Raw genomic sequence first — 27921 nt, 5'->3', positions numbered from 1 at the left:
AGAACTGGGGGGAGGGGCCCTGCCTTACAAATTATGTGCTGCCCAAAACAAAACTTCTTTATATTTTCATTCTGTTTTTAATTCCCCTCTTACGTTCCTCCCCTCCATTTCATTTTGAGCAGGGTCAATGTTTTGTTTACTCCTCTGATGGAAAAGCCCCTTTTGGTGTTTGCCTGGAGTCTTTGCAGTTGCAGTACAGCACACACAAACACTCATTGGTATACAAAGCAGTTTGCACTTTGTTTTCTGAAGTGTGCTGTGATGCGAAACAGGACAGACACAAAGACAAATCCAATACATGTGAATACACAAGGGCAAAAGAAATGCAATGTTCATTGTTGCACTATTTAGTAATAAAAGAACACAAAAATTGTTTTCTGCTTTTTTTTTTAATGTGGGAAAATGCTCTACTCCTCGTCATTGTCTTGACGGATGCACATCCTGTCATTAACATCATGGAGGTTCTGCTTTCGTTTTTGTTTTCTTTAGTTTGGCTTTCCCCCAAAACATTCCGTTGATCCATCACCTGCGTTCCTCATCCAGTTGTTTTCCGGTGAGGGGATTTCTGCTTAGCTTCAAAAGGAAAACAAATCAGACTGTTTTCAGTGAGATGGGAACAACCTGCGGACCAGGCGGTTGTGAGATTACAGAGAAACATTGTTGCAGAATGAATACAAACCCTTTTCAGTCTTTGTTACGATTTTGTAATAAACATGTACATTTTTTTTTATTTTTTGACATCACATGAATAAAGATATGTATGTATGAATGTGTATATATATATATGAAATATATATATATATAGATAGATAGATCTATCTATCTATATATATATATATACATGACGTCTATTTTGGAAGAAGTAACTATGCTTGACCTCGTTTTTAGGAGGTGAACAGAAATGGCATTATGTGGTAGAAGCAAAAACGCAAAAGACAAAAAAAAAAAAAAAGTGAACAGTACGTTGAGCTGCCAGACAGAGAATCACGTTTGTTACCCTGTTCACTTAGACCAATTCAACTAATTGAATAAAGGTGACACGGAAGGCCTGACTTTCACGAACCAAGGACCACTGTATTCTAAAAACAAAGGGGGTGGAGACATTTCAGCTGCAGCTATTTGAATAGAAGCATTTCATAGGAAAGGGAAAACTCAATAGTACAAAAACAGACCAATCTTGTATTTTCTGACCACCTTTAAAGCTCCCTTTCTTTGTAATAAAGCAGAACAGCTTTCCTGAACCAGTGTTTGGACTCTGAATGGGACGGGGTATATGTGAAACCACACTAATCTTGGCTTTCTTTGGTGTATCAGGGAATCATTGACTTGAATTCACAAGCATACTGAATATTATTGCTCTGTAAATTAAGGATGTGACTAATCCTAATGGTGTGAGGTTTCTTTGAAACAACATTGCTTTATTTATTGCAGGCAGATGGTTTACAGACAACTTTTTCAAATGTCTTTTAATATAAGATGGCATTAGGTTAACGGTTAATATGCACAACTCTTTTACAAAAGGTAAAAATAGATAAGAAATTAACAGATGGAATGTCATGGAAATAAAGAAACTGCTGTGTAGTATGCTTAAACACCACTTTGAATACTAGAACAGCAGCAACTAATGCAAGTGCAATTAAACTTCCTCTCCATCACAGTGCTTTACAAATTCTTCCCAGTATTCATGATTTGTACAGAAGCATGAGAATCATCACGATCATCAGAATTTGTTTTTCTCCTGTTGGCCACATTGTAATATAGATTAGGCAGCACACATACTATAGACCAAACAGAACATGACCATTAGCTTCACCAGAATTGGTGGTGATGCTTTTTTCTTTTGATAATGGTATTGACAAATACATTTTTAATATAAGACAGACTAAAATCATTAGTACAAAGTAAATTAGTTCTCAGGCATGAGAATAACAAACTCTAGTTTACATGCATGATATTAACATTTTCATTAATCAGATCGTTCAATTATCTTTGAATTTCTGGATCCTAAATGTCAGCATTATCATATAAAAATATTATTGCCTAATATTCAAAAGAATGTTTAGAAAAATCTGCCAATCATTAGTTTCCCATTTCTATAGCCAAATGTCATATTACTCTGTGAAAAACATTCTGATTGAGACAGCTGCTGCACATGGCATGTAAGACACCTAAAACAATATCATTCAGTGTCTAAAAACAAACAAGCATTAGTCCATGTCCACAGTCACAGTTTCAGTTGTGTGAGTGCAGCTGGCATGAAGCCTCAATGAAAAAAAAAAAGATACTATACAGGTTCTAATTAGAGAATCCAACAGAAATTAAGAGTGTGGTGGGTCATTGTCTAAATCCTCTGGATTGAAGTTGATTACTGAATCAATTATCTCCATCAAAGCATCAGCATTCTATTCAAGGACATATTGATATTATACACTTTTTGGCAGTCGTTCATATATTTCATAAGCTGCTCCTCAGTTTCACTTGGCACTTAGTTCACTCGGAGAACCTTCAACAGTTGAAGAACCAGCACCACTTTTAGCAACTTCCTCTAAAACGGAGAAAGATAAGAGATATATATATATATGTGGGTCAATGATGTAATGCGCCATTTATTTATTTTTTGGTCCAGATTTATTAAGTTATGCAATACATTTAAAATGCAATAACAATAATAAAATAAAATCCATGTTTTTGGCATAAGTAGTTTGGAATAAACTTTTTATATTATTTCTTAAGAACAACAGTTTGTGGTGTGTGAAAGGCGAGCTCTGCGCACTTTGCTAGTTTTAACACTATAAATGACATTAACCGGCGAAATTCGATACACTCTGTTCCATAACTGTTCTAGGAGAACAATATGTCAAAGAATTCAAAATCCTTGGGCTCTGGATACATTAAAAGACACTTACATGCTCAAGTTGACACCCACGAGAAGGCTTGGAGTCGATTTGGTCGCAGAGTTGAAGGAAATTCTGTGAGAGATTTCGAACATATCGGCAATGCTGACGAAGGTCGTTGCTGACTTGAGCTTGCTGTAATACGTCGATCCATCGCGGCCACGGAGGCAAAATTTACTGAGAGTATTTACAAGAGTGGGGGATGTCGAGAAATGGATCGATTATCTGGAGTCTTCGGAGAGGGAATTATCTGCTAATCCACTAGCGTCCAAGTTTTCTAAGAATTCCTGACACCGAAGAGGGTCAGAATATGGTGAAATTCCTGGATAGGCTCTTTCCAACTCTGCTTGACATAACGGGCCATAAGCTGGAAATCGAGTGAGCTCACAGGGTTCTGGCTCGGCGATCCGCTGAGGGAGACAGGCCCCGAACAATTCTGAACAAATTTCTGAGATCATCTGATAAATATCTTGTAAAGGAAGGCTTTCTTGGAAAAACTACAGCATTTTCTTGTTCCCAGACTGGGCGAATTCAGTAAGAAAGAAACGTGATCGATTCAAGGAATAAAAAAAACTTTTACATCAACGGAAGGTCGCTTTTGCACTAACTTTCCTGGCCAAATTGAGAATAGATGCCAAGGATGGTCATAAAACATTCACATGCCCACATCAAGTGATGTCCTTCATAAAGTCAATGGAGTGATTCTTTTGTGGTACTCACATTGCAGCCAAGTAGACCAACTCACTGAACATTCACTTGACTGTTTCAGGAAACAGAGAGCCTTTTTTGTTTCTTTTTGTGCTGGTTCTGCCTAGCGGCTGGAGTTTGTTTTGTGGAGTAACACTCCTTCGGGACAGTTTTGTGGATAAATCTGCATGCACTTTGTGCCTCCTATTGGCTTGAGTGTGTTTTATAGATTATCTTTGTCTCACAAAATTTGTATAGAAACGCTGGACATGAGCAATCCAATGCAAAGTTGTTGCGGGGGCTATCGTAGGCGTACATGGACTGTTTGGGTTTAGAGGGATGGAAGCCAGTTGGAAGTTTTTTAGATCTTATGCTACAGAATTGGCTCCACTTTTGCTAGAAGTTTATATGGAATCATTAAAGAATGGAAAGCTTAAGCCAACCATGACACAAGCCCAGATCAGTCGGATTCTTAAAAAGGACAAAGATCCAAGTGAGTATAAGAGTTACCTTCCAATTTCCCTGATCCAACTAGATGTTAAAATATTGTAAACATTTTTGGCTAACCGATTATGACATCTCTTATACATACAGATCAGGTGGGATATTTCAGGGCTGTAGCTCTTCTGATAACATTAGGCGTATCATCAATATCATGTGGTCAGTGGCGAAGCATCAGACTATGGTCGCTGCCATCTCACTTGACGCCGAAAAGGCGTGATATGGTAGAATGGGATTATCTTTTTAAATTTTTGGAAATATACGGGTTCGGAAATACTTTTATTGGATGGATTAATTTACTTTATAGACATCTGGTAGCATCGGTACAAACGAAAGGATTAATTTCAGATTATTTTACTCTGGATAGGGGCACCCGGCAGGGTTGCCCTCTTATCCCATTATTGTACTGTCTTGCCCTGGAACCATCATCAGCCGCGATAAGAAAGGAGGATGATTTTCTAGGGGTGATGGCGGGAGGTATGGTGCATGCTTTTGCTTTACGAAGATTATATTTGATTATTCGTCTCCGACCCTACTAGATCAGTGCTTTGCCTCCACAGAATTATTAATCCCTTTTCGAAGTTCTCGGTATACAGATTTAATTGGTCTAAATCCAAAAGCTTTGGCTCTGACAGTGTACTGCCCATTTAATGTCTTTTCAGCCAGATGCCTTCCAGTGGCCCAAACAGGGCATTAAGTATTTGGGTATTTTATTCCCAGCAAATTTGTGTGAGTTAGAGTTCATTTTGACCCTTAATAAAAAGGTTTGACATACATTTATCTATGATTGAGAAGGTTAATGTTATTAAAATGAATTGTATTCCAAAATTAAACTACCTGCAACAATCTCTCCCTATAGAGGTCCACCTCTCTTATTTCAAGCAATTTGATAACATAGCGAAGTCCTTCATTTGGAATGGTAAACTTCCCAGATTACATTTCAGTATGTTGCATAGGCCGATTGACAAAGGTGGGCTAGGCCTACCCAAGATTTTGTCTCATTATTATGCACTCAGACATTTGGCTCATTGGTCACTTCCACCTGAGAGAGCCCCTCCCTGATTTTGTATTGAACAGGAATTTCTTGCTCCTATTTCACCATTGCAAAGCCTTTATATCAAACTAATCAGAGAAGTTAAGTTACATTTCCACCCGGTATGGACAAAAGTGTTTAATTGTTGCCTTGAGCTTATGGCTGAACCCCAAATTATGTATTATAAGTCTCTTATCTGATGGTCAGAGTGGATTGTTAGGGAGGTTAATACACTTGATGACCTATATGAGAGTGGAGTGTTGAGAACCTTTGAAAATATAGTTCAACATTTTGGGATTCCCAGATCTCAGTTCTTTACAGCTACGCCACCTGCTCTGTAATATATTTGGGAATAGCATACACCCCCCTAAAGGGGCAGATACTCATGAGGCATCAGTGTATTACTCCCTGTTAATTCAGAGTCTGGGTCCTAAAAAATTGGGTCCTAACCAGTGTTATGATTGGCAGACAGATTGTTCTAAGGGGATGGAAGTCAGTTGGAGCGCCCTCATTTCAAGAGTGGTGCACAGAGATGGGGAGGGTGGCGGACATTTGAGGAAATGTCATGTAGAAGGCTGGGGAACTTAGATTCATTTGATAGGAAATGTGGCAGCTATTTGGCCTTCTTGGGAGGGCTCTCGGGGAGGGGCAGTGGAGAGAGAAGTATAGTTTTAAATGTGTATAAATGTGTATATATGTGACCACAAGGATCTGAGGAGACCACAAGGTTTGTTGAGGGTCAGGGTGGGTTAATAGTGGGGTTAACTGTTGATTCTGTGAATATATGTTTTACTTTTCTTTGTTAAATGTATGAATAATTAAAAAAAATTAATCTGAAAAAAGAACAACAGTTTGTTTTAAAATATTCATATTTGAAAAACTTTTGTCCACCAAATAAGTCAGGTGGTGTATCATGCAGATAATTGTTGTCATGTGACACACAAAAAGTGAGGACCCCTGTATAGACATCTTAAGTTAAACATATCAGATATTTTGAAATTTTTTTGAATAGGCACATTTTGTTCAAGTCAAATGCAACTAGAGTAACTAAGAATTTTTTTTGATTTTAGTGACTATATATATTGTACTTCATGGTTACACCACTTGACATTTGTTGAATATGCTTCTCATTCATAAATTGTTTTGTAGAAAATGCAACACTGAAAACCTTAAGTTGACTCCACTCAATGAATTAAGTAAACACGTTCCCTCAACTGAATTGAGTAATGGTGTAATTAAGTTCAGTTAGCAACTAGATGCAAGTAGACTCAACTCAGATTCAATTTACCGGTAATCATTTTAATTGAATGGACTCAAATTTAGGTCATACTGTAACAGCTTAAATAATGAAGATTATAACTGATTCAAGATCAATCATTAAATAAACCTCTCCACAGAAATCCATATAAACCTGTACTTCAATTGCACATGCACAAGGAGACCAGAGATAGTGTTAAGGTCCAACATGACCAAAGAGGACACAGATCACCCAAATGGTGTCATCACAAGAAACAACTATTTGCAAAAAAAACAACAACATGAATAATACTACAAAAGAGCTGAAACCTCTATAATTCTTAATAACAACTATTTATATGCCCCCATATGTTCCCTTTGACCAAGGAAACATAATTCAATAATTAAAGTGCAAGGGATTGTGGGTATTCCCCATATAATTCTGTATCGTTTGCGTTAACACCTCAAATCTTAAATCTATGGATTTTTACAAAAAATAAGTTCAGTGAACTTATCCCATAGTTATTAGCCCAAAATGTGATATTTCAAGTTATGTTTAAGAAAACTTGATTTTTCCAGTAATTAAAACATTAGGGTTTATGGTGTATACATGTTATTCAAAAATGTATGATACCAATAAAAAAAGACAAGATATTATATTTACACAAATTGCATTTGTTTTTCTTTAAGATTTCATTCTTTAAGACAACCCTATTTGTCAATGACCCACATGTTTGTGGTCCAGCAATCAGAAAAAAATTAAAGTAAATCTAGAGAATCATTAAAAGGCCCAGACGGAAGCTGCAGACACATTTTTCTGTACTGATTTGCACTGGAGGGAAATTTGTGGAATGAATTTCAACTATTATCAAATTAACAAACATGAAAAGAGCAGGGGATGTGCAAAACGTTAGGAATGAAAGGCGTTCTCCAGAATTCTGGAGTTTCCATGTGGGCCTGATCAATAACCATAAAATATTCAATGGACATCAGAGATCCATCAACAAACCTCTTTCTTTCTTCTCCTGGGTCTCCTCTGCTGCTGTTTTATCAGCCCTGAAGAAGATCCGAGCACTGCTCAGAGAGAAATACAGCAGCTCAAACTCCTACAAACAGAAGATACAAGTCATGCAAGATCTAATGTGTCTTTTATATTCATCAATCTGAAAGCCTATTCGAAGTTAATCAAAAATGTCTCTGGTTACTCTTGTAACTTCGGTTCACTGAGATGGAGACAAGACATTACTGAACGCGTTGGGGAATTCCTGTTCCACGACCTAGTTTTGCATCAGACTTTTCTGACCAAGGACAAAAACGCATCACTCGTACCTCGAAACTCTGTAGTAGTAGTGCGGCCAAGTTTGCAATGTCTCGTTCCTTTCATCTCAGGGAACCGAGGTTACAAGTGTAACCAGAGACATTCCCTATCGATTCAATTCAGGAGACATTGCTGAATGGTTTGGAAACGGAGTACAATCATACCGCGCTACGTAACATAATACATAATACATCAGGATATAAAACACTTAGAAGAATATGTATATAAGGTCCAAGGCCTATCAGCTGTATAATATCTCTTTAGTGTGTATGAAAATTATAACCCCACACGGTGATGGGAAGTTAAGCAGCTCGGAACAATCTCTATCACATCTTTTGCCAGGAGATTGTGAATTTCTGTAGGTAATACAGAAACGTCCCATGATGGAACCGTCGGAGGACAAAACGCTGTTGAAGGTGGTCTGTGTGTGAATTGGATCGAATACCTGTATTCAATCATTTTTAGCACCCAATCTGACATGCCCGTGAGCGCCCGCGACACATTCACATAACAGGATAGCGGGCTTTATTTTTAACACTAATTGTGATAGCATGCCGCTCACCATTAGGAAGCGGTTGTGCACAGTGTGTGAAATGGTGAAACGAGGCAAATTCTCAAGAATGGCCTGAGCAGGGGGGCTGGCCTCAGCAAGTAAAGACGCTGACTACCACCCCTGGAGTAGCGAGTTCGAATCCAGGGCGAGCTGAGAGACTCCAGCCAGGTCTCCTAAGCAACCAAATTGGCCCGGTTGCTAGGGAGGGTAGAGTCACACAGGGTAACCTCCTCGTGGTTGCTATAATGTGGTTCTCGCTCTTGGTGGGGTGCATGGTGAGTTGTGCATTGATGCCGCGGAGAATAGCACTAAGCCTCCACACGCTATATGTTTCCGCGGTAATGCATTCAACAAGCCAAGTGATAAGATGCATGGATAGACTGTCTCAGATGCGGAGGGAACTGAGAATTGTCCTCTGCCACCCAGATTGAGTCACTATGCCACCATGAGGACTTAAAGAGCGCATTGGGAATTGGGCATTCCAAATTGGGGAGAAAAAAAATTAAAGTTTGGCCTGAGCCAAAGTTAATATGTACACTAAGGTATGGTTTATTAAGGCATGCAAAAAACATTTTTGGTATGTGATCATTATGAACAAAACTCAATTCAAATGACACAGGTGACATTCTCTGAGCACGGTACGGGGAACAACCCCATTGCCTCTCTCACAAGAAGATTTAATAACTCAGAGCACAGAATGGGCATGTCCTGCACTGTAACGTGGAGGATAGAACACTGTTGAAGCGAGGACACCGCATCGCAAACTGGAATGTATAACCGCACACTACTGTTTTTTTAATGCAATGAGAAATGCTTGGTAACAAGCGCCACAAGACCGCGTAATGCACAGTTGGGCCCTGTGTTTAGTGTGTGTGTGTGTGTGTGTTGAGGGGAGCTGCCGTTTGATAAGACAGAAGCATTTTGTGTGGATTGATTTTTCTATGATATGCCCAGAAGAGCTTCTCACTCAGAGTGAGTCACGCATCCATGTACAGCACTAATAGTGTAAAGGCTCGAGCGAGTTATTAGATACCAATCACCCATGGTTATCATGGCGAGAGAGTTTGGTTGTAGAGGAAGAAAGAGCTATCAGTCTTCAGCACGTGTCGAGCAGCCGCTACAAGGTACGTGTGCTATTCAAGCAATGCATAGGAAGCGTTGCAATAAAAACTGACTCATTCCCAGCAAGAACAGTTTAACGATTAGTGGGCTCATGGGGCTTGCGCCAGCGCGAGATCCTCCCCCCGCCATGCTTCATCATGTGGTCCCTCAAGTCTTAACACAGAGGAAGTGGTCGGGAGGGCGCGTGAGGCAGAATCATCCCTCAGAAAGAGGGCAATCCTAGAGCGGAGCATCTTGAGACTCATGTCCTCACTGTGAGGGCAGTCTGTCCCCATGAGAGCTGCTTCGGCATGGGCGGCCCAGACAGCAAACACAGCGAGAAAAGGATACATCTCCTGCCTGGATGCTGTGGGAAGCGGGTAGATGTCTCACCGAGCGAAGAACCCGATCAGGCTGCGAGGCGGAGATAACACTAGAGGGGGTGGGTGATCTTCGCTGCAGATGCTGAGAGTCAGGCAAAGAACATCCTGATGGGTCTGCAGGGAATCCCATCCGTTGATGGGTGTCTGTTGACGGTGAAGAGAGGGCTGATCCAGGTGCGTAGTCAAGAGGAGATGGCGAAGTGAGGGCTGATCCAGGTGCGTAGTCAAGACGAGATGGCGAAGAGAGGGCTGAACCAGGTGCGTAGTCAATACAAGATGATGCCGGTCTTGAAGGAATACAATTCTGAAGAAATGTTGTGCGAGCACCTGCTTATATAGGGCAAATATGTGCCTAAATGGGCGGGGCTCAAACACAATTGCCAATCATAAGATTGGCATTATGATACAAAGGCTTCTACTAAGTTGTGGAAAAGGAATTCCCCAAAGCGTTCAGCAATGTCTTATAAACTGAATCAATAGGGAACTGTAAATGCATAAAGCCCAATGCACTGATGCATAAGGATACTCTCGACATATGTTGAAAATGACTGAGCACACCTGCAGATATAGATCCAATCTCTTCTGGGTCAGATTCATGGTCTGCATGAGTTTCTCATCTTGGCTGGTAGACTGAACGTTCTGCTCCTTTACCATTGCATTCATTTCCTTCACATACTTCTCTCTGACAGCCTGGAACCAATGCAGGGAGTCAAACTCCTGATACTGGTCCAGAAGCTTCAAGATGTAGGCAACCCCTGGAAAACAAAGTGTCTTAAATGTTTTCCACTGAAGAATAACTTTAATAAAGCACCATTGAGAGCAGTTTTGGTTGGCTGGCAAATGTTTAATGGCACAAACCCATGGCAAAACCATCATCTGTAAAAGCTGCTCCCACTTTGTTCTTCTTGTTCAGTTTTTCTTTGCAACTGATGGAGTGTTCCACAAAATTTACAGTCTGGGTGGGAGATACAAGGTGCAAGTTATGCAAGTTGCAGCTAAGAACAGACACTGCAATCTTCAAAAGATATTTGCAAATTTACCAGAGGAGGAACAATCATGTAGAAGTTCCTCAAGTGCATGTTCTTGATGCTGCGAAACTCTGGTGCGAAAACCCCCACTAGCATCTTGAAGTACTCAGTTCCTTCAGCAGAGTTGCTGGTCAGGTCGCTCAGCACATAGTCCAGTTGGCTGAAATAAAATTAATGATATTCCATGAATATTCTTAAACACATAAAACAGATTTTGGACATTCAAGATGTTTAAAAATATGTCAATAGAAAAGGTCTATTTCTAAGCTCTTATATAAGGTGGCTTGTGGTGGAGATGGTACAGTTATTACAATGTCACTTCGAGGTACCTGGCAGCTTTCTGCGTCTCTGCAGAGAGGTCTTCCTCTTTCACAAGCTCCTCGAAGTTCACAATGTCCTCTAGATCAGGAACAAACCTGGAACACATTTCAGTGTGAATAACTCTTTTAAATATCCTTGTGAATTCAAAAGAAAACACTGAAAGTTTCAAATAATAAATAATGTTTGACTTTTCGGTTAGGTCAATGGTTCTCGACTGGTTTTGCTTCAAGACCCCGATATTGGACATCAAGAAGCAACCCAACACAGTACCAGAGGTGGGTAGATTAGCCGAAAACTGTACTCAAGTAAAAGTATATTTACTAACATAAATGATTACTTGAGTAAGAGTAAGAAAGTATCCAATTAAAAGAGTACTCAAGTAGTTAGTAACTCATTACTTTCACAAATGACATAATAGATGTTTACTCTCCTATATTTCATTACATAATACACATTGAACATGTACTACAGAATTATGATTATTAATGGAAATTCAGTCATCATTCACCATCATGTTGTTCTAAACCCATATGACTTTCTTTCTTCCATGCAACACAATAAGGAGATATTAGACAGAATGTTTGCATGAGTCACTATTTACTTTCAGTCAAGGTTGAAAAAAATAAATACAAATATATATATATATATATATATATAGAAAGTGAATGGTGACTGAGACTGTCAGTCCCTAACATTCTGTCTAACATATTCTGTGTTCCACATAATACAAAGCATTACACTGGTTTGGAACAACATGAGGGTAGAGAAATGATGACAGAATATTACATTCTGGCTGAGCTATCACTTTTAAGAGATAGTTTACCCAAAAATTAAAATTCTCTCATCATTTACTCACCCTCATGCCATCCCAGATGTGTATGACTTCCTTTCTTCTGCAGAACACACATTTTAAAAATGTGTTCTTTTAAAAAATGTTTAAGATTAATTTAGCTCTGTAGGCCAAAATGTTGATGCTCCAAAAAGCACATAAATGCAGTATAAAAGTAATCCATAAAACCCCAGTGGTTTAATCCATGTCTTCAGAAGTGATATGATAGGTGTGGGTGAGAAACAGATCAATATTTGGCATTTTTTGCTAGATAGCAGGGGGCCGATATGCAGAGAAGAATGTGAATCACCAAGAACACAAGAAGAATGTGAAAGTGATCTGTTTCTCATCCACACCTATCACATCACTTCTGAAGATAATGATTTAACCACTAGAGTCTTATGGATTATTTTTATGCCGACTTGTGTTCGTTTGTTTAGCTTTAAAATGTTGCCACCCATTCAATTGCATTGTATGGACCTACAAAGCTGAGAAATTCTTCTAAAATCTTCATTTAAATTCAGTAGATGAAAGAAAGTCATACGCATATGGGGTTTCATGAGGGTGAGTAAATAATGAGTATTGTAATTCTTGGGCGAACTATCCCTTTAAGAGTTCTTGTCAGATCTGGATGAATTTGTCAATAAGAAGAGAGGATTGGAAACATTTCTAGTAATTATTACAGTGAAAATAAAATGTAAGAGTAAAAAGTACCCACTTTTAAACCTACTCTAGAAGTAAAATTTCCCCCCAAAAGTTACTCAAGTGTCACTACCCACCTCTGCACGGCACCAAAATTGCTTATACAAAAAGTTAAAAAAATTAATAAATAAAAAAATGGGACCCACTTTATATTAGGTGGCCATAACTACTATGTACTTAACCATTTGATACAATGTACTTATTATGTGCATACATGTTTTTGCATTGTATTTACATTTGTAGTTACACTGTTAACTTTACCCCTTACCCCAAAACTAACCTAACCCTAACTGTACGTCAACCTCAATAGCAGCAAATGTGGGAATTTTGCATAACAACATGTAGTTATAAAGTAAATACATAGTCTTGTTTTTAATGTTATTGCCACCTAATATAAAATGTGACCAAAAAAATTTCCTTAAATCAAGCACTGAATTGTATTATTGCATAGGCTGTATAGGAACATTTACAATTTGACAACTGCATAAATAACAATAAGAGTGTGATTTACCAGCCTAACCCAATGTAACAAACAATGGGTTAGATATTGTTTTAGCATTAATCTTACCAAGAGACAGATGAATCAGAGTCAAAATAAGTAGAGTTGGATTGAACACAAATCCTTTGAACTTTTGAAAGTTGATAAGCCTATATTTCATTTTAATATTAGCATTTAGCATTGTTTAGCCTTGTTTAGCATTTAGCATTATTTAGCCTGCTGATCATGACCTTCTCAGAAAAGCCATGCGACCCATTTTTGTGTAGAAACCCAACAGCTAAGAACCTCTGGTTTAGGTGCAATTCACTCAAAAACATTTTTGTTTACACAAAAATTTTAAACCAATGCGTTTTCAAACAAAAACGTTTTAGCGTGGGTGTCGCCTTAAAAGAATATCAACTTTTAAAAGTGCTTTGAGACACCGGCATTCTATTCTATTAATTGCGCTGCATCTAGCTTTATAAGTGCAATGATATGTTTGGTTTGAAATGCTATTTAATCCACTCAAGCCAAAAGCAGCATTATTATTAGCTGAACTTCTCAGTCAAATAATCACTGTGTAGTAGTAGTAGTAAAAAGCAATACTCAACCTAATAGCACTACTGCAGCAATGAAGACCTCCAGAGCGAATCATCCGCACATAGCCCATTGCATTGCCTATAGGGAAGAGGAAAAAAAAAAAAAAAGTTACAAAACTAGCAATACATATTCAAGAATGCAGCAACCTGTCTGGTAAGGTTCCAGCTATTGATGACAAACAGCCATTTCAACCTTGAAAAGAACTTGAAATGTATGCTGTAAACTTATTTTTTGCAGGGATTTTTATCAGTAATATTATTACACAACAGTTAGTTCTGGCTCACAAATTTCATTGGCCTAGCTGCATTTCAATTGTGCTGATATTTAGTGTAAAAGAACTGGGACGCTTCACTATTTTGTTTCACTCTGCTTGTCTAAGTGAGTGGCTTTCTAAATACTTGTGGGGATTTTGATTAATTCCAGAGACTCAAGCCTTATGAAGGTTTTTGTATTAGTTCAATCTTTACACCAATAGGTGGTGACAAATAAATATATTTTATGTCATAAAGGAGTCAATGAATCATTGTCGTTCACCAACGAAACAATGGAAGTAAACCAGTGTTAATCTCGTCAACAATTTCTCTATTTGTTTTCAGAAATTTAAGTTAATCAATATTATTTAATTGTTTGTTGAACTGTTGTACAACTGCAATATCATACAGATTACCTGCAGCTGAATCATAGCCATGCAGATATCCAGAACAACAGCACTCATTTGACATTGCTTTATTATAGATATTATCATAATCCGAAAAACATTCTGCTTCATAAAAACCTTTACCATTTTTAAAGATAAAACTTTACCGATCTGACTGATGAGCTGTCTGTACTGGTCCAGGTAGCTCTGACCATCTGGAGTAAGACCCAACTTCCTGATGCCACGGTTGAACTTCTCTGCTCTATCAAAGGGGTACTATATAGAAGAATTGAACAAAGCAACAAAGATTCATATAAAAGCATTGCTTCAAAATGAATACATGGAAATATCGTAGAAAAAGCACTTACCTTTTGGTCTGTTTGATCTTTAGTTTCTCTGAAGAAACGGATGTCTTTGATGAGTCTGGATTTGATGTGCTCATCATACATGAACTGACTGAAAATATAGAACTTCTTACGGAGGAACTGATAAGTAAAGTTAACCTGCAGAGAGAAAATTGCCAATTTATTACTGTTCACATACTATTGTAAATGTGCATCACTGAATGTTTACCCAAGCCATATAGATCCCTTTAGATGAGATCTCTACATACCGTTGTGTTCATGATCCCAGTGCCATGTGTGCGAATAGAGTTGGCAATGTGTCGGATGTTAATGGTATTCAAGTGCTTGTTGTTGCTGGTCTTCTCAATGAAGATCTACAAATCATTTGGAGCAGATGTACCTAAGTGATTTACATAAAGACATACATTTATGGACCAATCAATTAAAAGATAAATGATTACCTGGTTGTTAAGGTTGTAGAGGTAGCGGGAGACAAAGACGTGGATGTTCCTCATGATCTCCAGGACATCAAGCCCCTAAAAGACACCAGGATTCACAGTAATGTCAGGCTGAATCTAGCAGTATAATATAAATGGAGTTTAAGAAGTAAAGTACACACCTGTTCCAGAGTTTGGCTGGGAAGATGGGCTTCAGTCATGACCAAACCGTAGCGCTGTGTGGCGAGGTTTCTCATCTCACTGTATGTGGCCCAGTCATGGAGAGCCACAGTCGTCAAGTTGTAAAATGTCTTGTCTAGATAGTGGGTCACATAGGCTACAAGAACAAACATTACTATCATAATAGGCAGAGGTAAAATGTATTGTTTAACAAAACTATTTTGAAAACATATAACCTTGAGCGACCCAGCGTTCACATACGTGGACGTTGTATTTTGGAATCGCTATACGCAGCACATAATTTAAATTAATTTTGACTGATCTCAGATCAGAAGAGTCTGGGCTTTCAGTAAAGGGTTAAACATTCAACATATGGAGTCATGTGACAAAACAACATGGCACCGATCACAGCAGAGTTTGTCTTTGGGAGACACGCTAACAAAACTACATCTGGTAAGAAATCTAATTCAGTTTTTACATTGAAACCAGTTTGAGTCAAAAGATTAGTGTCTCTAGTTTCATTCGGTATGCCGTTTTTAAACTTGATCGATTTATCACGAAATGCCATGCTGTTAAACACAATGTACACTATTTCTTAGAAATCTTATATTTACTGTGCTTTATCATATTGAGGATCAATGGGCTAATCCAAAAGCTGAAAAAAATTGCTTTCAGAGGCTTTACATGGAGTCAGGATGAAAATAAGGTGTATTTCGAACTGTTCTGAGACTAATGCAAACAGACGGGAGGTCAAGTCATTCACTAAACTGGGAGCATCCTATAGCTTTCCTATGCATCTAAGTGATTCACTCCTCAAATCTGACCAAAAGTTCAGTTTCAGGCTGCAGATGATGTTTGCACCACTCTGTGTTTGGCAGACATGGGACAATGGTAATCAGTACATAGATTCAAAATTTATAAAGCTATTATGGTTAGCACTGATTGGACGATGCTGGCCATCAATTTAAATCAGAATTATTTATGCTTCTGATTGGTAAAATGCTTCAGCACTAGCTATCACTTATTTGTTTGACTGTGCAAAGAGAGAACACTGAGATTCTTGAGAACATGAAAGTCAAATGAAGTCAAATAATCAGAATCAGCTTTATTGCTAAGTATGCTTACATATACAAGGAATTTGTCTTGGTAACAGAAGCTTCCAGTGCACAAACAATACAACAAGAAGACAGAGATAATAATACATAAATAGAATAATCATAAAAAGTGAATAGAAAATATTTTGTATTTATCTAGTTTTTTTTTTTTAAATTTCCAATACACATTGTTCCAAAGCAGCTTCACAGCTGTAACGTCTATAACATCTCAAAAACACGAGTAACCAACACTCCTGGAAACCTCCAATTTGATAAAAAATAATAATCTGACTTGCTATAGCATGGTATTATTTAAAAATTCACAACTTGTGCAAAGAAAATGTGCACAGCAGTCGCACAGTGAAATAAACAATTAATATCCATATGAAGCAAAATATGAGATTTCGAAGATCATTCCACTGACGCTCTGCTTTTATTGAACTCGTCACTGTGTGACTTAATCAGTGCAAATAACGTGAAAGGCACCAAACCCCAAGAGTTCAGATAGAAAAACTTGTTTTTTGTTTTAAATGTAAGAAAATTGGCTGCTTCAATAGTGTATGAAACTGGACCTTTAACTTATTATGTACTGTAATCTGCCCTACCTTTGATGTCGATAAACCGGTTGAAGAATCGAATGGGCTTGAGGGAGAAGAAGTGAGCCAGATCCTTCATGCCCACTTTGAAAGGGTTTCGGTCATCCAGTTTGAGGTGTGTGTGCACAGACAAACGCAGGTCCTTCTCGATCTCCTTACACAGCTTGTCTAGCAAGTGCTAATGAATGAAGAACATTTAAATAAATTCATATGCAAGGATATCATGTTAATACATATCAGAGAGAAAAAGACGGGTTATTCAGTAAAGAGCAAATTCTTCAGCCCTGCTTACCTCATTGAGGATTTCCATGATCTCAGTGTCGTAACACTCCAGTAGCTGATCACATGACTCCATGTGTTTGGCATGTAACATTGTGGGAACACAGTCTCTGAGCGCACTGAACATGTACTATTGAAAACAAGAACATGCACATGCTTACATTAATGGCTTTCATGTAACATTTACAATGTATTTACTTAACACAAATTAAAATGCGTAATTGGTACATTACCAATCAAAAGTTTGGATACACCAACTGATTCTTTAATATGACTATGCAGTTGAAAGAGATCCCTTGTGTGCTTGGAACCTGGCTGCTTTTCCTTTACTAATAAAAGGTCCAACTCACCCATTTCAAATTAGTTATTCATCTGGTCCCACTTTGTAAAGTTAAAAAGTCTTTAACTACAATGTACTTAAGCATTTGACACAATGTACTTGTAATATACATATATGTTGTTGCATTGTACTTACATTTAAAGTACATGCATTTAATTACTTTGGTAGTTACACTGTTAACCTTACCCCTACCCCAACCCTCAACCTAAACCTTAACTTACCAACATACTGTACCTCAGCAGCAGCAAATATGAATCTTGTGAGAATTTTGCAGAACATCATGTAGTTACACAGTACATTGTGTTGTATGTATTTTAATGTTAGTTCATAGTAGTTAAAGACACCTAATATGAAGTGTGACCTTTTATTCTTTTTATTAAGATCAAAGAAATACATATAAAAAGGTCAAATTTAGTCTACAAGCATTTAAAAGCATAAGCATTTAGATCAAAAGGTATTTAAGATCAGGGAAAAGCATTTCAGTCAAGTGTGTTTAAACGTTTACAGTAACTGTTAACGTAGATGTTTATGATGTTAAAAATGTTTTACGTGTATTCTGGCCGCATCAACAGCGTTTTCATACACGTCATCCAGGTAGATGGGGAAGACTGTACGATGCCAGTAGAGGAAACTACAGTCACATTGTACTTTGACGCTAAGAAGAGAGAGTATCAAGTTAAATACTGGCCACAAAGGTAACAGAACCAAAACCTATTATAGCTAATCATAAATGCGTACATGAATTCAGTTCTCACCGTTCTCTGAGTTCACTGATTAAGTCCAGTTTCTTAAGCACAAGCTGTAGAGGCAGGAGCTCCTCATCCTTAAAGGTTTTCTGTGCAAAATAAATAAATAAAATAAAAATACAAAAACAAACAACCTCTACAGTCATTTCAAACCATTTACAATGGTCTGAAAGTGCAATAACACTTTTATAAATGTAAAAATTTCCTTTGGCTTGTTTAAAGTCCCAAAGGTTTCATCTGAATGCAAATGTCATGAAATAACTTCAAATGTTTTATTGATCCATTTCACTCACCATCTGAGTGCCAACACTGAGAGCCAGAGATACTACGAGTCTCCTCTCCTTAGTGCTGGGCCCGTTCAGTGTGTTTTCAGCCAGAACTAGAGCCGACAGCACGTCCAACCTCTGCTCACTGTACTTTTTATCAGAAATCACCCTTTTCTGAGGACAATCAATCAATTATTTATTGAGTGTGATAGATAAGAGAAAAAGAAAGACAGACAGACATCACATGCAAGAGGAAATTTGAGGCTACAGTTGTAAAGTCTGTCTGGTCTATAGTGTTGGTGTGTGGTGTTGGGTCAGTACCTTAGCAGTAGAAATGGAAGCCAAAGCTTGAGACTGCAGCTGCTGCGTGATGTGAGACACAGAATCGGCCACAACCAATGAGCGCCGGTGGAAAGTGTGCTCCACAGCCTGTGCATAATAAATAGAGGTAGACCAATATATCGTTTTTACCATAGAATTTGTATTAATAATTGCTTTTTGGAAATATCGGTATTCTGCAAAAATCTATGCTGATAGATTATTATTCCATGCTGTTTCTCTATGGCCAAAGCAGGATGATTCTACAGTTAAAACGGCTTGCTTCTGCAGAATAACAGCGGCCTCCAAAGGTGAAATAAAAACAATCACCTCGTGGGATTAGCTGTTTCTTAATCTGTCATCAAATACTCTGTCATTTGTCCGCCAACAAATTTAAAACTTCAGTGGAAGATATTTAAGACCTTCTCTATGTTATAAGATATTAAGACTGTTTAAGGCTTAAAATTTGAAAACTGAATTTAAGACTTATTGAGGATCCACGGACACCCTTCACTCGTTATACTTTAGTGAAGGCACACTATCTAGTACAGCCTGTGCATAATAAGCACCATTTACTAGAGGTAGACCAATATATCGGTTTTAAGGATTAATCATGCCGACAGTTGCCTTTTGGAACTCGGTTATGGGGAAAAAAACAAATTAAAAATATAAATAAAACAAATTCCTCTATGGCCGGCGCTGGAGGATTCTACAGTTAGAACAACTTGGTTTTACAGTATACTGCAACTAAAAATGAAAACAATCACTGACTGACAATATTAACCAATATTTTTATCTTCATTTTAATGCAAATTTTGTTATTTGGATTAGATAAATCAAGTGTTCTAAATTTAAATGAGGGCATGAAAGAAAAATGTGACTATATGGAAACATACCCCATCAGCACATACATTGTGTCATAATAAAAAACCTCATCTGGTGAAATATAATAAATGCTTAATCTGGTGAATATGGGTTTACTGTATATGGAATATAGGCTTTAACAAGCTTAGTTTGCTAAATACTTAAAGGAATATTCAGGGTTCAGTGCAAATCAAGCTCATTCAAAAGCATTTTATTTATATATAATATTGATTACCACAACAAATTATTTTGACTTGCCCCTCCTTTTCTTTTTCTGATTAACACTTTTTATTGATTCCAACAACTGAAACAGAAAAACAAAACATACTTGTACAGAATACATTTTTAAACCCCATTATTCCCCCTTCCAATCCCCAACAAACATGCCTGTGGTTACTGGTTAAAGTTAAAGAACACAAAGAAACCATATATATATATATATATATATATATATATATATATATATATATATATATATATATATATATATATATATATATATATTATATTATATTATATACACACACACATATATATTAGGGCTGTCGATTTAACGCGTTAATTCAGTGCGATTAATTTTATTAAAAATAACGTGTTAAAAAAATTTACACAATTAATTGCATGCCCCCGGACCGCCATAAAGAAGATTCCTGAGAAATGCATGCTTGTAGTACCACCTATTTACTCCAGAGGGCAGTAATTTAAATTTCAGCTGTGTGGCAACGCGCAGTTTATACAGTGAAGAAAACAACCATCCAGCAGACAGCGCAACACAGACATGCATTATGTTCTTGCGAGGAATGCAAATTCGAACTAAGGGATCTCAAGATGTGTTCTAAGAATTAAACTATATTTAACTTGACACAGCGGACAAATAATTTTATGTTTATGACGCAACGCACCCGAGATGCTACACAAGCATGTCTGACGCAGGTGTAAATTGATGGGTCCTTAAACAAGCCCTCATAATAAATCTCCAACTGATTGACAAATTCACTTGTGAAATGGATTGCTGTGAACTGTATGCCAATGACTGACTTATGATCAATAATATGGTAGTAAACAATACATTGTATTCTAAAGCCACTTTTTGTATTGTCTTATCAATGATTAACTCTTCTGCCACAAGAATGTAATGCATTTTAATTATCTGAATATTTCTTATTATACATACATAATTGTTAAATATAACTTTGTATAATTATTTCAATTATTTTAAGACCAAGCCTATACAATCTAGAGGGGGGTCCAATAGATGTAGACTTTATGTTTTGTAGAATCCTAGCCCACTCTCCCTACTACAATAAAAAGTTGAAATCTTTCTCCAATAATCTCTTAAGAGAAGTTGAAGCTCCGTCCCCCAGACACTGAATTAGCAGGGAGTAATATACTGATGCCTCATGGCCTTTTCCAAAAGCAGCAATCACCATTCCCAGAGTTGGTGGTGTATGCTACTCCCAAAAATATTACAGAGCAGGTGGTGCAGTTGTAAATACCTATAAAACTGAGATCTGGGAATAACAAAATGTTGAACCATATTTTCAAAGGATCTCAACTCTCCACTCTCATATAGGTCACAGAGTGTAGGGGACTATCAGCTCAAATATTACACAAGCTTTAACAAAGAAATAATGCAAGTGCTTTCATAAAAGTTTTAGCTTCACATATGCATTTAATCCTTTAAAAATTGGCCCCATTCACTCCCACTATAAGTGTCTCACTGTAACATCAAATAGCTTTTTTAAAGAAAAAGAGGGACGATTCAAAATAATTTTTTGTGGTAATAAACATGATGCCACAAATGTTGTTGATAGTTGTTGATTTACTTGTTTTGAACCTGGAATATTCCTTTAAATATGGAGCACTGTTGTAAGTCGCTTTGGATAAAAGCGTCTGCCAAATGAATAAATGTAAATGTTATGGAGCCAAGTTTCTGTCATTTCAAAATAAGAGTCCTGAAGTGTATTTCGGGCATGTTCATAGTCACATGTTATGCTGCAAATAATTTTTTTTCTGCTTATTATTGGGATATTTGTTGCACAATTAACTGCATCCACATAGGATTTTTTTTCTTTTCATTTTAGGCTCTCATAGCCCATGTATGTGTCTGTTATACAAAGGAAGGCCAAGAAAGTTTTTTAACATTCTATGAATCGTAAAAACATAATTAAAAAATGAATCCGTTATCTGCCTTTTCCATCACCTTAGTTATTGGAATCAGCAACATCTACTATCGGTCAGTACAGTATGAACACTGTGTGCTCAAGTTATTTGCATTTACCATTGGATGTATTTTCAGTCAAATGTGTTAAAACTACTAATCAACCCACTTTTAACAGCTCCATCAGTTTGCAGAGGGCTTTCACAGAGGTCTTGGTCATGGGCCGCTGCATGGACATGTACATGTTCATGGTGGTCTTGACAATGATGCTGATGCTGTAAGCATACAGGACTCCCTGCAGAAACAACGAGGAATTTACTTCAATCAAGCTCTATTAGTGTGCACATTTATGATACATTTTTTTTCTCTCAAAAATGACAGACTCCCAAGACAGAAATATGATAACACCAGTCTCTACCTGCACAAAGATATTACATCTGTTGTTCAAATCTTCAGACAGTTTTTCTGGTCTCGGTTCTTTTGATAATATGGACTCCATCTTCATCATCCAAGAGGTTACAAATATGTAGTAAGACTGCATGTCCCTGAACACAGAGACACAGAGCGTTCATACTATGATGGGTTTAGAATGCAGACAATATTTGGTACCATAAGCAAGCGTTACACTGACATTAAATAAATGTCAGCAACAAAATATATATATACACACATACTATGACCATGAATGTTATCGGTCCTAGCATTGTTGGAGTGAAATTATAATTTTTTATCATTGTGGAAGCATGTAGCTCATACTTCATTAATGTCTGTGCTTTTTGTTGCAGGAATGCATCTCTGTTGCTGCGGATGCCCTGAATACTCTTCTTGTCCATCAGTTTAGCTGCTGCTTGTACTTTGGTTAACAGAAACGTGTCAGGAAACCAAATTATATTAGCTGCTAGTGTCACTGCAGGGACCTACAGAAGAAAGAGGGATTTAATAAAGACTGAATGGGCACTGCAGATTCTTTACACAGAGTATTCAGTCCTGCAAGTGAGCACACTCACCTTTTTACACACATCCAACAGTGATTTGTAGATCTTCTTGTCGACAGCCCTGAAGATATGGAAGTGCAGTACGAAGAGACCACAGACACCTGCGTACTTATCTCTCTGATCGATCTCCGACGGCTCACCTGCATGTTAAATATGGATCATAATTGTTAATTATCATAGTAATCATATTAGATGTCTAAAGCCAAAGTAAACAAATGATGAAGGTCTAAAGTTCTGCATTTTACATGATAAAATGTGATTAATTGAAATTCTGAGCACAAACCAAGCTTTGACTCAACGTTGGCAAAAATGGTTCTGATATTGTTGGCAAACTCCTCAGCAAAGGCACTGTTTTTTGAGACCGATACTCCTTCTCCAGGATCATCAAACCTCTGCTCCACACAAGCCTGCATGAACAAAACAGAGAAAGCCCTTAAAGGGTAACTAAACACCTGCTCAGAGTCTGACTCCACCAACTAGAAATATTTGAAAATGCTGGAAAAGTGGGCAGACCCCGGCGGGGATAGAGGGAACGAAACGAAAGGGCTGAGCGGGGTGGGGGCGGGGGCACCTGAGACTCGTAGTGACGGATTAATTGACAGCTGCTTGTCAGACTCTATGTTATTATTATTCCTCACACGGTCGCAAGACGACATGTACATGAATCTGGCGTGGTGAGCTGGAACCTGCTTACGTCAGCTGTCACCGCTTACGTCACGAAGTACCGCAAACAGCCAATAGGAAAATGCAACTGCAGTAGCCACCGTTCAACCTGAAGAGGACAGCACTCAGACGTTTTTACACCATATATTGTAGAATTAAAACACTTTATACACAAATGTCAAAAAAATTACTTGAATCAATGACCAGTACTAATAAAGCCCCATGCTTACAGATCATTAACTAAAAAAAGTTGGTTTAGGGTTTAGTTACCCTTTAATATTATAAGGCTACTTTTTATATTATTAACTTTTATACAACAGTTAGTGCCGGTCATTGAATCTGATTAGACAAGCAACATTCTAAGAGTGCTGATATTTAGTATAACGTCACTGGGACGTTTCACTATTAGTAACACTCCGCTTATCTGTGTTCACAGCTTTGGACTCTGATTTTGAATTTGTTCACTTATTTGTTCAGTGACCATTTCTGTAGATTACATCTTTACTCCAGCAGGTGGCGACAAATTTGTGTTTTTTTTCTGTTATGAGTGAGTCATTGAATCATTGACTCAACTGAATAATAAATCTGTTTAACTGATTAATCGTGCCGATTAATTGTTGCTTTTTGGAACTATCGATTATCGGCAAAAATCTTCAGTGATAGTTGATAATTTATTATAATTATTATTTGTGTTCCTCTGTGGTCAGCGCTGGAAGATTTTACACTTAGAAGAACGGCTTGAGTCCACAGTAAAACTTAATCTGTTTTAATTGACAACATTTATCCACATTTCAATGCATTTTTTATTTTGATTAGCATATGACATTTTCAATATTATTTTACTTCTTTCGGGTTTCTTTAAGCTCTTGCTAGCTGAATAATGACTAAAAGTCAAAAATAAAATGAGTAAATTAAGGTCTGGTAATGGTGTCAACCTGAAAGATCATGCTGTCCAATAGCTGCCCCTCCAGCTTCAGTAAGAGCTTTTCAAAGGGCTTCAGCTTCTCCTCTGGGATGGCAAACTTAGCTGGGTTATGATGGACTGATTTCAGTAACCTTAGAAAAAAAGAACACATGGTTCTGATCAGAAAGCAGGATCTCTTCATTAAGAACCACAAGCTAAACCTTAACAAAACTCGTCATTTGGTGTCTTCACGTTTTAGCGACTGCAATTGGCTGCAAAGATGAGGCAAAAGTATAAATCAGGAAGACAACTAATTAACGTCCTGCCACACCTTTTATACATCTTCCAGTGCTCCCGCAGCGTGGCATGGTTCTCCATGATCTCATCCAGCGTGATAAGGACTACCAGAAGTTCACCTAGATGCTCGTAAACGGACTGAACAGAGACAGATGACAGAGAAACCATGAATACAAGAAAATAGGGAACGATTAAGAATGACGTGAAGAAAGCTAAGAAAATGAGTTACCTGAAAGTGTACTCCAGTGGACTCAATGATTTTTGTTGCACTCCTAGAGGTGAAAGTAAATAATTAAGCAACATTGCATGAACATAATATTCAACATATTGTTACTATTTTTTGACATCTCACTTGTTACTGTTGTACAACGCAGCCAGTTGGTGAACCATATTGACCACCACCTCAAAGCAGCGTGCCACAAAGCAAGACAGCTCCTGTAAGTGTTCAAACAACGATTGATAAAAACTATTTTATATTTGAGGGTTCCAAAAATTTGTTTAGAATGTAATAAAAAGCTCATGATATCAAACCTGCAGAAAGGAAATGAAGCGGCCCATTTGAATTTGAGACTCTCCCTCCACCACACTAGTGTCTGAAACTACAGCCCAACAAAAACAGAAGTTTTTCGCATGCAATTATCCTTTAATGCATACCTCGAGTCCTAAGTGACCCAGGACCTCATTCCACCACCTGTACCTCATCTATTTTTTGTAGTTATCCCCACAACTCTCTGATCTTCCTCAACCTTTCTCTTCTGAATAGTGTAACACCAAAAAAGGCGAAAATGCAAAAAATATATTTTTTATGACTATGTAATTACCAAAAGTGTATAGTGTAAAGACCCGAGATATGTAGTGTTGCTTTTTTTGTGCTTCCATAAATCATATTTACGTTTACATCTATATACGTTTACATCACAGGACATATATTTCTTTGTTTATTACAAGACAAATGAGTACTATGTTCAAACAAACAACTACTATATCATGTTGATTTTCTGTAACAATGGTCAATTTTCAAGTATTTGACATTGCTATTTAATGAAGAAACATCATGGAAGTAAACTATAGCAAGTGTAACACATTAACAGTATGATATGACTATTGTCATTTGGGTATAGTACTGAAACTATGCACGTTTTGCATCTATTAAGACTCACTAAATGCCTGAGAAAATACATGTGTATCTTGTGTTATATGGTGCACAATATGTGTTTGACAGCCAGTTGTGTCACATAAATTTCAGTAGCTATGTTTCCATCAAAGTTGAAAATTTAATCTATGTGAAAAATGTGTGAATAAAGCAGCATTTGCATCCCATATGTTCAAAAAAGCAAAAGTCACTTCCGGATAAATTTTAACCATTGTGACTCTTTTATTAATAAAAAATGTGGATGGAGAAGCTTTCTAATTTGATATATGAAAATCGAAATAAATCAGAATATATTCTATTCTATTAATGGTCTTGAAACTGTTTTAAAATTTGACAGTATCTGGGTATTTTGAAGATCTATTTGTGATAGATATACATGTCGGGACACTTAAGCCCTGATTGTAATAATGTTTGTTGAAACACCTATGCATTTAAGGGTTAATATGCATTTGTGGTCATTTTCAACCCCTTCTAACAACCTAACATATAGTGACAATTGTTCTAGTTGAATATGCAGTTTCACTCAGATATACACCACATAACAGAAGTAAAGTGGGTGGAGAATACTGTCTGTAAATAAGAACACAGACTGTATTGCAAAAACTAAACCAGCAATTATTACCTCCTTCCCCATAATACAACAAGCCATTGTAGAACTTGGTTTCAGCCTAAAAGTAGAAAGTGTTAAACACAAATTACAACATAATTAACACTTTCACTTATAATTGACTTTAATTTGCATAACTCTCCATTTAAAGTCAAGTCTCCAATTTACCTCATATTTCAGCTTTTTGACCTCACAGCAAAGAGCTGCATACACTGTGATGACTTTATTAAGCACCTGATTAAAAAAAACAAATGGGTATACCTTACACATAATACTCTATAATTGCCCTTTGGTATTTGCCATGTTGATATTACTGGATCAGACATACAATATAAACTCAAATCTCATACCTTATTTTCTGTCTTGATAAGCTCCAACAGTGAGGACTGTTCATAAGGGAGAAGCTGGACATAAATCAAAGCAGAGTTATATTACATCTAAAAGCCAAACAGAAGACGAATGCAATTTAAAAGAAAATAAATGCAAGTAAGAATCTATCATCATTAACCCATTACCTTCAAAGCAATGGGGTCCAGAGTGAAGTCCCAAACATCTCCGACAGAGTCGTCCAATGCTTCTTCAATCCCCTGGAGCTGAGCAGTATACTCCTCTAAAAACTTCTCATAGTTTTTAAGCTGCACTTCAGTGTGAATTTCTGCACAGGAAGGAACCAGTTGCAATACTTTGAGTCAAAACAAAACCAGCATTATAGGCCTCAAATTAATTCCTTCCATATTTCACAGAATTTTCCCCAAGATGCAGATATCTGAATTATTTTCTCCCATTTTTGACATTGTTTTGTTAATTAGTTTGCACAAATGTCAAATTGCATCTGATTCTGTAATCTAAAAAGTAATATTTATAAGATAGAATATACAACACGTTACATAATAAATTAGATAATTAACAAAACATTTTTGAGCACTGAATGAAATGGCCAATTAATGCTCTTCAGCTATTTAATTGACTATTTTAGCACATATAAGAGCTCCAGAGCAACAGTGCCATGGTGTTTACACTTTCAATTTGGTCAACACAATCTAATCCAAGTGTCTGAACTTGGTCACTTTCCCTGATCATCTGACAGCAAGCTAACATTACTCAGCTAGCAGCAGGCTTAATGAAGCTTTTCCGTTTTAAAATAATCCAACATAATCTCTGATCGGACATACTTTGTGATCCGTCGTCAAATCGATCAAACTCCCAATCTGGAGATAATGATTCCACAGCCATCCTGAAATAAACAACACAGATGCAATCAGTTTCAGACAGCCATTAGCTCACTGTTTGTGATTCCACTTCAGAGAGGAGAGGGGCTGAGCACAACATCACATGATTTGCACCCTGGAGCTTAAACTTCCGGTACGTCGCCTGAA

At 37.3% G+C, this 27921-nt stretch overlaps 1 protein-coding gene across 2 annotated transcripts; it reads right to left on the bottom strand.

The window, feature by feature from the left end:
- Positions 1 to 10: 10 nt before the first annotated feature.
- washc4 (WASH complex subunit 4) lies at positions 11 to 27864 on the bottom strand. Of its 2 annotated transcripts, none has more exons than XM_052122835.1 (33): positions 27718 to 27864; positions 27061 to 27200; positions 26896 to 26949; positions 26714 to 26779; positions 26561 to 26606; positions 25317 to 25384; positions 25138 to 25220; positions 25015 to 25057; positions 24820 to 24923; positions 24520 to 24640; positions 23205 to 23328; positions 22934 to 23061; positions 22683 to 22843; positions 22345 to 22471; positions 22096 to 22221; positions 18905 to 19012; positions 18611 to 18757; positions 18327 to 18406; positions 18121 to 18226; positions 17245 to 17361; positions 16962 to 17130; positions 15265 to 15419; positions 15107 to 15181; positions 14915 to 15019; positions 14670 to 14804; positions 14469 to 14577; positions 13676 to 13742; positions 11064 to 11150; positions 10747 to 10894; positions 10565 to 10661; positions 10265 to 10461; positions 7361 to 7457; positions 11 to 573 (listed from the first exon to the last, which is right to left on the bottom strand). In XM_052122835.1, the coding sequence occupies exons 1-33, from the start codon at positions 27776 to 27778 to the stop codon at positions 536 to 538; spliced, it is 3489 nt and encodes a 1162-aa protein (XP_051978795.1). In that variant the 5' UTR covers positions 27779 to 27864; the 3' UTR covers positions 11 to 535. The 2 variants fall into 2 exon arrangements, with proteins under 2 accessions (XP_051978795.1, XP_051978794.1); XM_052122834.1 differs by lacking the exon at positions 11 to 573 and adding an exon at positions 1398 to 2545.
- Positions 27865 to 27921: the final 57 nt, after the last annotated feature.

Source organism: Xyrauchen texanus, chromosome 49 (genome assembly GCF_025860055.1).
Source record: "Xyrauchen texanus isolate HMW12.3.18 chromosome 49, RBS_HiC_50CHRs, whole genome shotgun sequence".
Taxonomy (NCBI): domain Eukaryota; kingdom Metazoa; phylum Chordata; class Actinopteri; order Cypriniformes; family Catostomidae; genus Xyrauchen; species Xyrauchen texanus.
Note: the sequence above shows the minus strand (reverse complement) of the source record. Positions and strands in the feature narration are given on the sequence as shown.